A 17,559-nucleotide genomic window follows, 5' to 3' on the forward strand; every position below is an offset into this window, starting at 1 on the left:
AGATGGGAGTGATGCGTTTGGTGTAACTGTACACAGTCAGTGCATCGTAGGTATGACAGGAATTTGTTGTTATCATTTTAATCTTCATTGTTTATTTAATACATAATATAAAGTTATGTTAAATCATTAAAATGTCTTTCAAACTTTTTAAACATTCCCTGATATATATTTTTACTACTTCTATAGTTGTGGAATTCAATAACTGTAAATTATACAATAACAAATTGTATTTTACATATCTATTTTACACACACACACACACACACACACACACACACACACACACACACACACACACACACACACACACACACACACTGTCAGTGCAACAGCATCCAGAAGTTGCCACTCTGGCAGTGTTTTTAAAGGACACTGACAGGTATGGACACATTGGCTTTTGCAGAGTTTAAATTTGTGACCTTCCAGCTGTGTGAGTGTTTCACCATCAGATTCATGAATTGCTGGACAAATTATTTTTATAACAAACAATTCATCTTTCAATTTTTTAATATCCTATGAAATTAAAAGAGCATCAAGCAAAAAATGATATTTCATTTGACATGACACAACTCTTCTGTAAACTAGTTATATTTTTTTTTTAAATCTAGAATATTTAAATTCAAAGATCAGGGTCTTCCACATCAAATGCCAGCCTGTGTTTAGTTATTCCCATGACGTGGCGTATCCAGGGGTAGTAAAGGGACACTCGGGTGTATACACCATATTTCCCATCCTTTGCACATTCCTCCCCCCAGCTCACAATGCCCGTCAGAAACCATGTGTCATGAATACTGTTTGTGTGAGGACCTCCGCTGTCCCCCTGGCAGGCATCTTTGGCCACATTATAGTACCCTGCACAAAACATGAAGGGAGTGATCCTGGCACTACTGCTGCGCTTACACTCTGTCCGATCTGTGTAGGGAACCTCAACCTTCTGCAACATGTTAGACGTGGCTCCAAGATAGCGTGTTCGGCCCCAGCCGCTGACTGTCCCTGGGGAGAAGTTCTTCATTAGAGATTCAGTGAAGGCCCTTGGTCCTATGCAGATGGGCCGCACTGTTTTGGAGAAGGCGATAGGGCTTTTGAGGTACAGCAGGGCAATATCATGGTTGTACAAGCTTATGCTGGCGTTGTAGCGTGGGTGAATGTGCTGTTCCAACACTTCATAATCCCTCTCTGATTCCTCTTTGGTGTAGATGTTATGCTCCCCTGCAGGTAGACATGACACAGATATCAGCAATCCAATGATAGGTAATAAATTTGCTCTATAAAACAAAACATGAAGTGGAGTATCCCAAAGTAGATGTCCACCTTTGAATGAAATCAAGAATTACTTTAAAAACTATAATACTCCACCATGCTTCAGCAGAGCTAAAACTAGTCTGTGGCACTGTGTCTTACCCACTTTGATGAAGAAGGAGCCATGTGACTCCACCAAGCAATGAGCAGCAGTGATAATCCATTGTTCGCTGAGAATGGTGCCCCCACAGAACAAGTGACCACTGGGAAGCGATACCAAGGCCACCTGGAGAGAAAAGGGAGAACAGATCTGTGAATAGCTACGAGGAACTGAACATACTGCCCTCTCTTTTCCCTCTTGCATTCCTGTAACAATGCCCACATGCATTAACTAGGCCTACTTCTACTTCCATACAATACCTGCCAGGGGATCTCTCCTGGGATAACTACTTCACCGCCTACAATGCGTTTATATGGACTCTCATCGTCACTGTCCATCCACAGGGGCAGTTTCTTTCTGGGTTGGTTTTCTAGAGGGTCATTTGTGGCCGGAGGAGACGTTGTGGTACTGGCTGGAGTTGAAGGAGGGGATGTAGTGGTGGTGATGTTGGTCAGTGAATCTGTGTCGTTCAGGCTTGCACTCTCATTGGCGAGGATAACCCTTGTAGATATTGCACCAAATGTTGTCAACGCAGTTTGGCCACAAGGGAATTCAACTAGTAATGTGAGAGAAGAAGAGTAACATGAGAACATTCTGTGGAATTCAGGATCATTATTATAATATTTATCAGAAATGTCATTAAGAATATGTCGCTACCTTCTGGTTCACAGTTGATCCCATCCTCCGCCAGCTTGTATCCTGTTGCACAAGAGCATTTTGCTCCAAATGTTCCCATTGAATCGCAGAAGTGCATACAGTTTCCATTGTTCACATCACATCTTTTTGCTACAACTGAGAAAAAAATTATTATTAGATGTATACAATGACATGCATTACCATATATAAGTTCTTGTATGTTTTGTCAGATATTAAACCTGTATGATGTAACTGAATGGTTACTGGAACCTAGTGCACTGACAAATGAAAGTGTGTTCTGGTAAATGCAGTCACTTCTCACAGAGAGGGCACTTTGGCTGCTGTTTTTAGAAAATCCAAACAGAGAAACAATCTAATTTTAGAATCTAAAACCGAACTGATGCTGGATATGAGCCATTGATTTTCTTTATAAAAAAACAGGAAAAAGGCATCTGGCTGTTTATCCTGTGAAACTGAGATCTCATCAGATCTCATATTCTCAGCAAATTGAGGTCATGTAGCATTAAAATCTAATTTCTTTTAATCTCATTTTCAAACTTTCAACTTACTAATCTCACAGTCCCTGCCAGTGAAGCCAGACATGCATGCGCAGGTGTAGGTGCCAAGTTGGTCTTTACATGTACCCTGGTTCAGACATGGGTTCGATTGACACTGGTTGCCATCTGCGGAAATCCAGACACAGCACCTTAACACACAGCCAGATGATAACATTTTTGCCAGAGCAAAGTTTTCATAGAAGAAAGTTTTAGCAGAAATATCTCTTTTATACATAAAAGCTTGAGAAATGCAGGTATGTGTTAGAAGATGAACTACTCTGGAAGCAGGGGTCTCATCTTATTTAGTATTAAATTTAGGAATGGCAAGAAGTCCTTTGAGAAATTATTTGATGTGCAGGGGTCACTATTTTCAGGGGTTAGAAAATGATGGCAAGAAACATACAAATGAGACCAAAAAAGACACAACCTCCACTGCAACATTTCTGCTCACTTCTGTCTATTTTGGAAGAAGTCAATTATTAAACATTCTTACCTACATATCCTGCCCAGAACTCCATCTAAAATACAAAGTAAAGCCTTTGATGAATACACCCAACCAAGATAAGAATATGTATAAAGTAATAAAAAAATTAAAATACGCACTGTCTTTTCATCATCCTCAAAGGTCTCCCTGGCCTCCTCCAGGTCACATACTTCCTCCAGACACTCTCTCTCCAAGTTGCCTTCCAGCAGCTCCTCAAACAAACATGTGTTGTGGCGTTTGTGTCTCCGTAGAACACGGTCGGCTGCTTTACCAGACAGAAACACTGGGCCTGCGGGCCAAAGGGAAAATTAAATTACAGAGTCTGTGTTTAAGTAGCTGTCTTTTACTCACAAGTTATAACAAAATCTGTAAAAGTATATTAGTATTCTTTTGTATGTGAAAAAGTAAACAGAACAAACATCACATGCACTATTAGCACTCTTAGTGACAACTCAACAGCTGAAATAAACCCAAAGTCACAGAGAAATGATTTATAAGAGTCATAAAGAAATATATAATACCTCCAATACCCAGCTGAAAGTGTGAAAGCAGCAAATTTAGGCAAAACAAAAAGACTGGTGCCATTCGACAGCGCTGTGATATCCCGACGGTCACACACTCGGCCATCACTCCAAAGTACAGAGCTCTGTTTGCACATGTACACTCATAATAAGCTGCATGTTTGATCAGAGAAAAACATTCTGACTCTGTGGGGAAAAGCTACTGTGTCAACATCCACATGTTCAAGTGACTCCACGTTCAAGTGATTGCACGTATGTTTATTTGTATATTAACAAACAGTGGGGTAAACTAGTATAAAGGATTAGCCAGTTAAAAGCACATGTTAAATCTAAATTCACATTTTTCTACTCTAAGAACATAACTCAGAGAAAGGTCCCAATGGGTTTCCTAAAAGCCTTTTTGTTTCTATGACAACGTATGCCCTGATTTTAACCTTTCTGGGTCTGTTTTCATGCTCCAGTTCTTAACCATTAGGCTCAGCTGTTACCATCTTCTGAACAGACCAAAACAGGGCATTTTGTCATCACTATAAATAAGCTATAAACCAAACTACATGCATTATTTCTATGTAGTTATCACAGGTGGATTGCCTTGTTAAATACAGAGTACAGTTTTTGCAAAGAACTTTAGTCAACTTGTGTGATTTTACATAGAAAAATAATACAACATATTCTCTTCTTCATGTATCTTAAGTTATGCATTTTATTGTGATATCATATTTTAATAACATAAGAGAAGAATTGAGCTAAAAAGGCATTATTCTAAATTTGAAGTCCACACTGTCAATCCATGATATACAAGTAATGATTTGGTTTTGTTTGGTGTGTTTAAGATGTGCTGCTCTACGTTAATGTGGACATTAAATATGTCTCTTTAAATCTCAGGTTTCTCCATTGTGAATTTAAGTGGTCTGTGCTTAACATCTCAGATTAAACTGTGGATATGCAGCTATCTTGACTGTTATATCAGAATTGAATTAATCTGATCATGGTTGTGGAATGGTGTAAGTGAAATTAACTGAAGTCACTCTTTTCATGATAAATCCAACCTTTTTTGGGGGGGGGTTATTATTTTGCAATCCTGTCCAGAGCAGCGTAGAGCCCAGGCCAAAAGAAACAAGTTAATAAATGCACTTTGGCCTTTTCACCACAAGATGGTGTACACACACCTTTGTCATTCAACATAACACATCAGGATGGTAATGGAGATTGGTGAGGGGATCATATGGCTCATTATTTATTATTTCAGCAGAGAGAAAGCCCTCAGTCAGCGACTGGATGCATTACCAACAGTGCTGAGGAAAACAAATAAATCCAAATCTATGTTTAAAGAAAAAACTTCAAGAATCAGCGGCAATGAAGCAACAAACTGTTTATTAGGGTGTGTGTGTGCTATGTGAGACTTAGATATAGGCTATTTAATACATTCTTTCTTTAACTCTCCTCTATGTTTTACATTCAGTCTTAATTGAACTGGATACAAATGCTAGCAAAACACCAAGAAAACTTATGTAAGTGTTAAAGAAGATGGTGAACATACGGTTATGTCTTGAATGCCATTCAGTGTGCCATGCCAGTCTTACAAAATCCTAATGATGTAAGACGGATGCTTTGTCCAATAACAGTTCTCCTTAATGTATAAAAGTGTAAAATATTTATATGTCCCATATGCAGTGTTTCAAATCAACATGTATAAACAAAACAATACAAGCAAGACCAGCATGTACTTCATTTGAACTGATTTTCAACCTGTGGTTACTTTTGCAAACTTGGGACTGAGACTGACTTTTTTTTATACTCCCCAGACCCTTTCATAATTGCACAGTATTGTCAATCAATACCCAAGATGATACATTGGTCAAAGGTGAAGTGCAGCTCATGCTGATTCAGTGTGCCAGCCGAAGATTTAACTCTGGTGTCATTTTGTGGTTTGGCGTATAAGATGCAACCCATCACTGGCTCTGAAATCCCTCCAGAGGGAGTCCAAAGTCTTCTCGAGTGTTGGCAACTATTGACTGGAGACATTTATATTTCATTCAATCGTTCAAAGGCTGAATAATTCATACTTGAATAATTAACACTGTCTGCTCAATACAGGAGCTTCTCAATCATTTCCAACCAGGGTGAATATCAGAGTAAAGAATTTATTTGGCAGCTATATGTTACATCTCGATATTATGATTTGGTCTGATGACGCAAAATGACTTTCACTGCCTAGAAAAACAGAATTTTAGCAGTTTTCCAAATATACTTTTTCATAGGTATTCCAACTATAGTTCACTGGCTGGGTTATGAGTTGAGCATATTAACAAGACTACGGTGTGAGTGCCCAGATGGATAGACCGAACTAAAGCTGTCTGTGATTGGCTATTGATTTATGAAGATCTCCCTGACATCTCTGTCTGCTCTCTTTCTTGGACAGCACCACACAGCTGGGGAATCTGTGTCAACTCCAATTAGATTTGTCACTACAGTGGGGGATAGAGTCAGGGCCTTGCAGATAATAAAAACTCTGTCTTTCACCAGGGACACGTTGTCATTTGCAGAGGGCTTACGCTCTCCTGTGGTAAAACCTTCCTGTGGTTGTAAAACCTCACAAAATGCAGATTTCCTAGTCATACACTGTGTCAATCAGGGTTTACTGTGTCTGGCCTGCAAGCAGGTAGCTCCCGGTCTGAAAAGTGAAGCCAATGTGGAAGTGCTTTAAACCTGGCCAGCAGGTGGCGACTCCACTGGTTCCAAAAAGAAGTCCGATTGTATGGAAGTCTATGAGAAAATTACCCTATTTCTCACTTGATTTATTACCTCAGATAACAGTTTCATAATGAGTTTATGGTCTCAGTCGCTAGTTTTAAGTCTTCTTCAATACAGCATGATGTTCATTTTGTAAATTATGGTCCTATTTAATTTAAATTTGATGATAAAGCAGGGTATGCTTTAGGGCGTGACTACACTGTGATTGACAGGTCGCCACCACGGCGACAACGTAACGTAAACATGGCGCCACCCCAGATTCACAGAGTATAGGCATAGCCGTAGATGTCCTATCTGTGTGTTTTCAGTACATGAAAGTTAATTGTAACATTTCGGTCGCCTAAAAAAAGTCTTGTTTGGTTGTACTAAAAGACCCTCTAAGGAGTCAGATGTTCAATTTCTCCAGTAAGTACATTTTGTTTTAATTGTTTTAAGCCTGTTTTTCGCTAACGGAAATTAGCATTAGCATTAGCATTATCACAGTCAACCATAGACTGTAAATCGTAGACTGTAGCTGTACATGCACTGTGCCTACCATATAGCAGCCAGCGTTAGGGTCAGCTCCACCTTGTCATCCAAATATGATCCTTCTCACTTCTGGCTCCAAAAATCCAAGATGGCGACGGTCAAAATGCCAAACTCGAGGCTTCAAAACGCGAGTCCACAAAGCAATGGGTGACGTCATGGTGGCTACATGCATTATTTTTACTCAGTCTATGCTCTATCCTTCACAAAAAGTCATAGACACTGTTGTTGTCTTAATCCCTCTATGAAAGCTGATTAGATCTAGATTAGATCTTTGTTTTTAACTGACTACAGTGCTTGAAACAGCATATCTACAATATAAGTGTGTTAGTGAGTCTGTACATGATGACATTTGAATGACGTAATGTTTATGATAAGAAAATATCTTGGGGCAACAGGGAATGAGTTCTGTTTAATTAGATCAGTCATTCCTTCCAGGTTTTATGGTAGGAGTACATACACTCAGGGCTTCTGTGGGCCATAACATGTAAATGTTAATATTCTCATGTGTAGGCTTCTTTATATAGATGTAAAGAAAGGGAACAAAGTTTAGCTGTTTACATCCTCGGTGACATGCAAGCACTCTGCCTATCTAGGTTAGTTTACGATCACCTTTTATCCCTCTGAGCCAGTTTTGGAAAATCAGCCCGCTGGCGGTCTGAAGAAGAAGAGCTGCTGTCGAGCAGAATCATCACAGATTGTGTGCGCTTCAGAAGTGAGAACAGAATATCATCTGCAGATAGAGGCAAATGTATAGTTAGTTTCATGTGAAATCCTCATGAGACCCAGAAAGGAACCTGCTGCAAAACAGCAGCCGTTCTCTTGCAAAAGGGAATAAATTGAGATGATGGGGAGAGGGTGTAATTATATTGTGGGAACAGTATTCTTCTGGAAAAAAATATGAAGATAAAACAGGCAAATTAATTCACTGAAAACTCCTAGAATGAGGTTTGTTCAGAGGAATTGTTTGACATTTGGGAATACTAATCGATTTCTTCCGGAGAGATCAACGTCACTCATATGTTTGTCAGCATAATATGAGTTAAATATAGCCAGCAGGCACTTAGTTTAGCTTAGCTTAATTTAAAAGACTGGATAAAAATCTGAAGTGTAAGAATGACAATTTGTGGTTTAACTGGAGTTTGTGGACTGGACTACTTCTTGGCTGGGTGCAGTAACTTCTGGGGTTCCTGGCGGCCTCGTGGCAACAACAAAACTGGCCAGGCTAGCTGTTTCTCCCCAATTTCTAGTCTTAGTGCTAAGCTAAGATAACTGTCTCCAGTCCTGGCTGTAGTTTTATATTTAACAGACAGATATGAGTGATGTCGTTCTTCTCATCTAACTCTCGACAAGCAAACAAGTGAGTGTGGTTCCCAAAATGTTGAACTATTTCTTTAAAGCAACACTGATACTGACTACTTTGGTTTCTGTTTCTCAGGTTTTAGGAAGTAGAAGTGATTCATCTGCCTGAAATTATCTATTTTTCAACCACTTTCAGAGGGCAGATGAACTTTCTTCTCTGTAATGTACATCTCTGAAACTATGGCTGATATTGTCATTATTATGGCTGTTTCAGTGGCATTGAATCAGGGAGTTATAATGTAGTGATAATAAAAGAGAAATATGATATCTGTTTTATACTCAAAGACTGAATCTAGACTTCTGTTACTGGCCGTCTCTCACCACACTTGTGCAGTACAGTAATATCCACAGGGAGCTCCTATGATGTGAGCTGTAAGAGGAAGGACTGCGGGCCTCAAAGCGCTACCTCCCCCCTCCACCCCCATCACCCCCTCCTCTGGATAAAGTCATTGACATTAATGTGATATTTGAGAGCCTCGCTCTGTTAATTAGTACAGTCATTTCTGTAATTTGAAAGCCTGACGTTTCACACCCATTCCCCCGCTTGCCCACATGCGTCCCAACCAAGCCAAACACTCTGACATTTTAACAATTGGCTTGATATTTTGCCGAAGACGGAGAGGCAGTGTTTGCATTCAGACGCTCACAACACTAGTCACAGTCCAATAGTCTTAAATAGATCCTGCTGGAGGCCTTTCAGATGAAATCATGCCAGTAAAACATACAAAGAAAGGATATTTAAAACCCATAATGCATTTGTAATCGTATTGGAAAGGTAAACAGTCTGGCAATATTTCATTTTGACATTTTAAATTTCATATTTCGTGGATTGATTTGTTCCTGTATATCATTATTTAAAGTAAATTCATGTATTAAAATGTCAGTAAAATGCACTAAAGCTGTTTTTCCACTCTTGTATGGATTCCATACTGAGCTTTTAAAACAAGGTAAAGCTAAATGGGTCAGTGACCCAGTAATGCTTGGTTTAATTAGTTCACAAGTTTAGCTACATTTCTAAATGCATCATTTATGGGTGCATGTTTATCCAAAACTGTTTACAAGCTGCAGGTGTGGGATGAATGAAGACACATAATAAGCCAATGCTAAGGTAAAGGTTTAATGTGAGGTTAAATGTGGGTTATATGTAATTAGCCATCTTAGTTTTGCCAACAGTGACCCAGAAACAGCACTATTGTGAGTTCCCTGTGAAATAAGAGCTCAAATCCATTCCTGGCTCTGTGAGCCGTGATGCAGCCGAGCTGACAGACGCTGCCGGCTCAGGCATGTTCAGCCACCGTTAATGAAAAGTGGAGCTCCCATCCCTCCTGGTCAGAAAGTGCCCGCGAAGCTCACTGTTTTTCTGCTGAATGTCAAAAATGAGTTTGCAAAAAGCTACATTGGGCAGAGCCAATTAAGTGGAAATGGAATCAAATGAATTTTTCACAATAATAAATCAAATGAAACTACTTTAAAGGTAGTAAAACATGCCTCAGGTGCTATTAACTCATCTGCCAGCGGACTGATGAAGACTTCATCACCAGAGCTAAATGGCAGGGTATCAGCTGCTGTTATTCCTCTGCACTGAATACATGTAGATCATCTGTCCCACAGCTGAAATATACCCTGACTCTGTGTCATGAGAGATATAAAAATGCAATCTGGGCAGCAGCCAAGTCAATTATGTGGTGTGTTAAAGGGAGATGTGACAGAAATACGACATCATGTTGCACCTTTCGACCCTGACCTCTTTAGTTTTGAAATAACTTGCTGACCCAATTCTGACCTTTGAGACTGAGGTCAGTGCGCTTGAGCTCTGTGAGGCTCCCAGATAAATGAGTAGTGTTTGATGAAATCCATCACTTTTATGCGCGAGCCCGTGAACACACACACACACACACAGACACACACACAAATGCTCTAACACTTTTATAGTATGCATTATATTCATTTACAATTTCAACATGTGAATATTTCATTTGCTTTGCTTGAGGTCTAACACATATGACAATATAACTACTATAACAACTTGCCAAGTATTTTCAAATCTTTTTCCATAGTTTCCATGTCCCATATTAACTAAATGACCGGTAAACCTGCAATTCTCTGATAAGAGTGAATGTCATATAATGATTAATAAAACTTGAGGCACATTTTGACTGTGAGAGAAAAGATTTGTTGCGGTAAATCCCACCCACCACATTACACAAAATACAGACACAAATTCTATAAACACTCCCAGACCTCCAGCCTGTATCCACTGACAACAGCATCCCTGTAACAGACCCTGATTACCTTATCAGCCACATTCAGAGCTTGAATCAGGCAAACACCTACAATCAGAGGCAGACGACTAACCCTGCTGCACAATATTGGGGCATTAATCACCCTCCAACACCCCACCACCTGTCCCAGAGTATGAGTTTAGGACTTATTCCTCCCAGCATCCGCACCGGCCCCTCTACAAATATCACTTTGGGTGATTTTCAGTCCAGCTAAGTTACAAATCAAGCGGCTCCTTCACTATCGGTCTAGTGTTACTAAGTTATCCTATGCAACTGATTTATAAATCAGCTCTGTGTGCCGATGAGGTAGGAAATTGATTTTGAACTGACTGCCATGACAAATACACACTTTGTAAAAGAAGAGGGCCAAGAGTCTGAATTGCTTTTCAGATTCTATTCAGAAATATGAGGAGCTTCATGTACATAATTTCCATTGAGAGATATCTGATTAAAGACATGTAATGTCATTACCATTGTGACGAAGTAATGTCTATATTGTACATGGTGCATGGACAAAATAGCATGAATATTTGCCACTTTGCCACAGGAACACAACATGTTTTTTAAATCCAGTGCTAAAATAAGACAATATGTTAATTTTGTTTAATGTTTGCCTGACAAGCATAGAGTACATTGTGATTACATTACACTATATTACATGCAGTGTATGACCTCACTATCATGGCATTAATAATCTATGCTGTACAGTAATAGCTGTGACAAAGCTTAAATCAGCCTATTAAGAATCTGGGACAAATAAGGGTTTGTCAGAATTACTCTGATAGTAAAGATAACTAAAACACACCCAAATATAACAAATGTTGGAAGAAACCATGGCACCTGGAGTAGGGCTGTAACTAACAATTATTTTTTATTATTGATTAATCTGACAGTGATTTCAGAATTAATGGTTTTGTCTATAAAATGACAATGAGAAAAGAGTGAAAAATGCCTCTTTTGCCTTTGCACCCAAGGTGACATCTTTCAGTGTCTTTTTTTGTCCAATCAACAGTCCAAAATCCAAAGACACTTAGTTTATTATCATTTATGACACATAAAAGCTTAAATAAAAGCTTAAAAGCCAGCAAGTATTTTTAAACAAAATTACTAAAACGATTATTTGATTATCAGAATAGTTGCAGATTTGATCGATTCATCGACTAATCACTGCAGCTCTAATCTGGAGGAAATCCATGAGACTGCAGTCTCTTCAGTTCTCTTTTCAAAAATCTCTCTCACTCTGTATAAGAGTATGTTTAAGAATACATTTTCATGTAAGCCAGAATAATTCTTGTTTTAAAAGGATTTATGCAGTAGACTTATTATCAACTTTATGTAATTTACATAAATATCTTTCTGAGAATAGGTAGGCTACAAAAAAAACCCATTACATCTCTTGCCCCTTAACATTTTAATTGATGTTTCATAAAACATCAATAAAATTATAAAACAATATGATAATCAGTAACTTATCTACTACAGTAATCAGAGCTACTTATCTACTCAGTTCATAGTTTGCATATCTTGGAGCAACAACTGCTAAGCTTATTAGGTGCATGCATATCAGGGTCACATTTATCAAAGGAAACGGTTACACATGCCACTAAACAAGAACTAAAGCAGTTTGCTGACTGTGTGCATGTGTGTGGGGGGCAGCGTGAGTTTAAGATGATGATGCATTTTCATGCAGAAACCTTGCAATCAGCAAACAAACAAGTGATTCAGGGTTATTCTGTGGCATTAGTGGACACAGCCTATGATGTGACATCAGAGTTGACAGAGTGTGTGTCAGGGATTTGTTTGTGCTGTAGTAACTAGGCTGCAGGGCAGTGCTTTAAACAGGCTGGGGGTGAATGTAGCACTGTAGTGTGTTGCCCTGCTGGAAAGGTCAAAGGGGGCCACAGGCCATGGACACAGTGGGAACACAACCCGTTGACATTTACACTCTCTCTAACCCTCGCTGCTTATTCGTCATTCCCAACATACATGCCCATGGCCTGCTGGTGAACCAGAGCTCTACCTCAACTCATCAGTTCAGGGAGGAGTCACCAGCACTGCCATTCTGGGAGACTTGTGATGATATTATTCCAAAAAAATTTCTCAGTAAACATCTCGTCTTATCACCTAAACACAAAAAAAATGCCACATAAAACATTAAAAGTACATTTTTGGGCATGCATGCATAATTTAAAATATATTTTGTTACACTGTGTACCCCCATCCATCACTGCTTCTTCCTGAGTTCTTGTACATTTGTTCAGTCTGTGCATGATATTTTACTAGCTCAACAGTATATACAACACAAGGATTTGTTGTACATATTTTCATGGCTTTAATTATAGTATGCAATCCACAAAAAACTCACAATTCCATGAAAAGTGATGGCCCTACATGTTGAAACAATACCACTCATTTCTTTGCCAGAGAACCTTGAAACTGCTGTCTGTGTTTTGGCAAGTTTTGACTCAGTTTTTGAGGTTAAGCTTTGGTTTATATTATGGTTACATTTAAATTATTTAAATAATATTGTTTACATTTAGGTGAAAATGATTTCATTCATTTGTAGTCAGTGTTTCACTCACTATAACGTAAGTAAGTGCCCCAGCTCTGACTGTTTTTATGCGCAGGCTTTGTATACATATCATATGATGTTTTGGTAGGCTGAGAGATTGCATCACTAAGACAAGCAGTAACTGACCCCTCCTCTTCCCCCTCAGCGTGACCTCCCTGACCTCCAGCTCCAAGATAGCTTCTATCATAAATCATAACCCTTCTCTTTTGTCTGTGAATGCTAATGAGCTGTCAGATCTCATGATTTAAGATGAAGAAATGAATCAATACACTTAGTCCCAAAAAAATGCACAGCGTGTCTGAAACCAAAGGGACTGAAAGTAGTGAATGAAGTTGCTCCTGTTCACAAGAGATTATCATTTCAAATCTGTAACAAGAAAAAGGCTCATGGACAAGGACAGAGTTATTTCCATGAAAGAAAAATAGCATTAACCACTGGAACACTGTAAAGGGGCTAAAATAAAGCTGGAAGGAGAGGGTGAATTACTTGATCAGCATAAAACAAAAGTTTGAAGATAGTCAGTCTTATCATATAACAAAGATATTAAACATGAGATCTAAAACAAAAAATATGCACATAAAATAGGATATACAATGTTTTTATATTGTAAACCATTTTGGCCTCAGAATTGTTCAGGTTTCATATGAAATATATTTAAATCATTAAACACAATGGCCTGTGACAGAAAAAGTGACAATACAACAATAAAAAGATCAAGAATGCTATACGACTGCACCTCAACATGTTTTCAGTTATCCTCATATGTTAGACACTGAAGCGTAGTTTGAAGTAATGAGTAGACAGAGTGATAATAAAACTGAACTCAAAGTCAATGTGGTTTTAAAACCATAATGATTTGACCATTTGAGGCCAGAGCCACTCACTGAAACAGACCAAACAGACCACAGTGTGCCCCAGACGTCTCAGGAAGATTTGAGCATGTGAAGAAAGTTTGAAAGGAGTCCAATTTCTTCTAAAAATAGCAAGCATATACTCTAGATCCCGTAACCCTCAAGCCGCAGGTCTTTTTCCTCTGCTGCCACTGAGTGCTACAGGCTTTCAGGGCCAAGAAATGTAACATAAAGCCCGAAAAGATCGGACTGGGATTGGACCGGGGTTTCTCAATGAAAGAGGATAACAATAATACTCATTATTGTAAAAAGTATAGTGACCTTCGTGGATTAAGTGGCCTGAAAACAATTTGGATTTTCGTCCGTCAGCGAAGCTCACTCGCCATTTGGAACTGGACGCTTTGGTGAAAGTACAAATGAAGGATGAGGTGTCACTTTTAGACTTCATCTTATCAGATTTAAAGGTAAGGAGCCTGTATACTGTGTAATGTTTGATGTTGCGAATATACCGAGTCACACAAAGAAAACTTAAGCTTGCTGATATTGTTAATAAAGGATTATGTTAAAGTCATGTTTAAAAACAAACACATTTCTGGACAACATCCTACTGTACGTGTAATAGGTTTCATATTCAGTAAACAGGGTTGTCAGTATCAGTATAGTAACTCTGAAAAAAACATGTCATGATGGATAGCCTTTCACTACACCGATGTCTTGTGCAGGAACAGTTTGTTTACACATAAGAAAACACTGTTTTGTTGTAAAACTTTATTTTAGAATTGCACAGAGTAAATTTACTCTAGATAATCTGCACAACACAGTCAAAAGTTTTCACATTTTCTAAGGTGAAAGGTAGTTCTGATGAAAGCTGTTTACAGTGAAATCTGTGGATTATCCAAAGTAAGAAAGAGGATGTTTCTAGAAAAACATATTTCTATTGGATTTCAGTGCTCACAATGAAACTTTTACCGGAGTGGCAGCAGTAATCTTAGAGATATCTATTCCAAAACCGGGGCAAGAAACCTCAAAATGTTTTACATTGGCTAGAAAATAAAATGACTCACTGAATCTTACCTCTCTCAGTGTTATGTGATATACAGTCCTGATTTATTTTAAACAAAGTGAAGAAACAACAATGCAATGATGTTACTGTGAGGCTCCTTCAGTGTTAATATTTTGAAAAAGGCATGAGGTTTTTGTGCTGGTATCATAAAAATGATTTAATTTTCAGTGAAAACTGCAGTGACATACTGTGATGACTCATATTTTTTATTTTAGATATAAAAATGTTTACAATACTGGACTTCAATTTACAATATAAAGTTTTGTTAAGTTGGCTGTTGCTGAACCTTATCTGCTGATCCAAATGCCAGACATTGGAAATACTTTTAAACACCCAAATGTACAACAAGCTCAAAGAACAGATACTTTTAGAAAAAGTTATGACTGATTTGATGGCATTAACTGAACCAAGTTGTCATTTTCACAAAAATGACACTTATCAAGTTATTCTATTTTACATAACACTAGTATTAGTGGATATCATGTGCAATAAACACTTCATAACCTTACTGGGCAGCATAAATGAGTCTTATAGGCTAAGCCTTTTCAATTTTACTGAAATATTACGTTTTCAGTGCAACAAAGTTTTCCACTATAAACTGTCTCATTAATCTATATTATAAACCACAAAATACGATTTTCGTGTCATCCTTTTTCTCCTCAAGTTGCCCATTTGTTGCAAAAATAGTCAAACATCTCATGCACTTCATGAAGTCAGAAAGAAAACAACTCTGATCTTTTATGAGAGGAAAATGCGCAGCCTGCAGCCTGTGTGAATGGGAGAACGCAGAGCTCCGCAAAGGCTATTGAATGAGAGCAACAGCAAAGATGGTGTGCACCATGCAGCACAGCCTCCTGCTTTAATTCTCCACCGCGTCGACCACACACACACACACACACACACACACACAGCTTTTACACGGCCTCTGCATGAACGGATGGAGCGGCTTCGTTTTCGCCACAGCAGCGATAACTGAAGTCAAAAAAACCAAATGTCCACGGTGTGAATCGGCGCTGTAAGCGAGGGGAAGCGCTCTCACGTTGTGTATCCTGTTGATTCTGCCTGCCGAGCGTTTAGAGGAGCAGAGCTCGTCAGTGGACAAAAAAAAAAGCCTCAGACAAGAAAACCTGGTCGCAGGAGCAACACCGGATGGCATTTCTCCAGGGGTTTGTTTGTAGATAGGACAGTCCAGTGTTTTGACTTGTATTCTTTCTTTTCAACGTTGACTGAACCCCCTCTGGAAAAAACAACAACACAAAACCCTGCTCTCCATTTCGCAGCTTTTTTTGCTCCTCTCCTTTGTCACTGTAAAGCGGGTCGTGATTTTTTTTTGTATACAACATAACGGGATTCATGGTGTGAGCGTTTCCTTTCATCAATGTGCATTGATGTAGCGGAAAACGTGGAGGAGATAAGGTAGGTTAAAGCGTGCTTTTCTTTTTTTTTTTGTAAAGTGGAAAGGCAACGCTAGACATGCACCATAGGCTGATTCCTGGTGTTTATTATATGGGCTCTTTGTCGTGTGAATGTGTTCATAGAGAATTACTAGTTTTCATTGATATCCAATTGATAAACAGCTTGTAGCTCCCACAGCCCATTGTCTCGTCATTTGCCCCCCTCTCTAACATCAAACGCAGCTCTTGTGTTATTGAAGAAGAAAAAAATGTGATTATATGATGAATATTTCTCTCTTCACAGAACCCTTATCTCAGCACCTGGAACCTTTGGTAAGGATTTCATTGAGGACAGTCAGCAATTAAAAGGATTTCGATTCTTGTCTAAATCGGGAATTACACATCCAAACTGGGATCTATGAGCGGAAAAGTGGCGAAGCCTAAAGAAGACAAGGATGCTTCCAAGGGTAAGAGGCGAGCCTTGCCTTGCACAAAGACTGCTTTGCCCCTAAATCACAGGTTGTTGTTTTTTTTCCTCCCCCCTGACGCGGACCACGCACCCATTCATTCCCTGCATGGTGCTCAAATCACCCTTTGAGGTCATTGAAAACAATAGCAGCCACTGATGGTGAGCCATCTCCAGCACGGTGCATGTGGATACTGCTGTTTGAGATCTAAGCAGGTGCTGCTGTAGGCCTATATGCTGCACGATGTGTTGGTTTGAGATCACATGCTTTTACTTGCATTGACTTGGTAATCGTCAAAAACAAAGAGAGGCAATTACACACAAAGCGAAGCATCATTCTGTTGCATACCAGTATTCTACGGTGTCACAGATTGCGATGAAAAAGATATTTTTTACACTCAAAGTAACCATTAATGTTGAAATGATGACAGCGGTGTCCCATTGTGTGAATGGCATCCTGTTGAAATGTCCCTTTGTGTTTCTTGCTCGCACCTTATCCGCATACTGAGCAGCACAATTCTCAGCACATCTGTACAATCAGGGAGTCAGCCTCTTTCGCTCCAGTAGCCCGAGTTTATGACCTATATGGTGTACAAGAATCAGGCCCTTTTACCTCTCATAAAAAAAAGGAAGTAAACTGCCTATCCATTGCCATGGAGACAGAGCGGAGACAGGGTTGCCAGAGAAACCTGG

At 39.1% G+C, this 17,559-nt stretch overlaps 2 protein-coding genes across 4 annotated transcripts in view; one reads left to right on the forward strand and one right to left on the reverse strand.

The window, feature by feature from the left end:
* Nucleotides 1–149: 149 nt before the first annotated feature.
* Nucleotides 150–13,279, reverse strand: f9a (coagulation factor IXa). Its single transcript, XM_042418242.1, has 8 exons — nucleotides 13,219–13,279; nucleotides 3,196–3,365; nucleotides 3,086–3,110; nucleotides 2,605–2,718; nucleotides 2,057–2,191; nucleotides 1,660–1,955; nucleotides 1,402–1,525; nucleotides 150–1,209 (listed from the first exon to the last, which is right to left on the reverse strand). The coding sequence occupies exons 1-8, from the start codon at nucleotides 13,277–13,279 to the stop codon at nucleotides 620–622; spliced, it is 1,515 nt and encodes a 504-aa protein (XP_042274176.1). The 3' UTR covers nucleotides 150–619.
* The window catches only part of fgf13a (fibroblast growth factor 13a), a 117,501-nt gene continuing 106,658 nt past the window's right edge, over nucleotides 6,717–17,559 (forward strand). Inside the window, exons 1-2 of one of the 3 annotated variants that reach the window (XM_042418791.1) lie at nucleotides 6,717–6,756; nucleotides 16,705–16,867. In XM_042418791.1, coding sequence (XP_042274725.1) covers nucleotides 16,819–16,867 — 49 coding nt within the window. In that variant the 5' untranslated portion in view covers nucleotides 6,717–6,756; nucleotides 16,705–16,818. Of the gene's footprint in view, nucleotides 6,757–14,110; nucleotides 14,408–15,644; nucleotides 16,423–16,704; nucleotides 16,868–17,559 lie in introns of those variants that run through there. The other 2 variants (XM_042418793.1, XM_042418790.1) reach the window with 2 other exon arrangements.

This window comes from Thunnus maccoyii, chromosome 8 (genome assembly GCF_910596095.1).
Source record: "Thunnus maccoyii chromosome 8, fThuMac1.1, whole genome shotgun sequence".
NCBI lineage: Eukaryota > Metazoa > Chordata > Actinopteri > Scombriformes > Scombridae > Thunnus > Thunnus maccoyii.

Excerpts from the sequence above, each read along its gene's own strand:
- f9a (XM_042418242.1), bottom strand. The coding sequence starts at position 13,279 with ATGATAGAAGCTATCTTGGAGCTGGAGGTCAGGGAGGTCACGCTGAGG. Across the intron at positions 1,956-2,056 it reads GATCAACTGTGAACCAGAAG|TTGAATTCCCTTGTGGCCAA; the intron begins GTAGCGACATAT and ends TCACATTACTAG. Across the intron at positions 1,210-1,401 it reads CTCCTTCTTCATCAAAGTGG|GGGAGCATAACATCTACACC; the intron begins GTAAGACACAGT and ends GTCTACCTGCAG.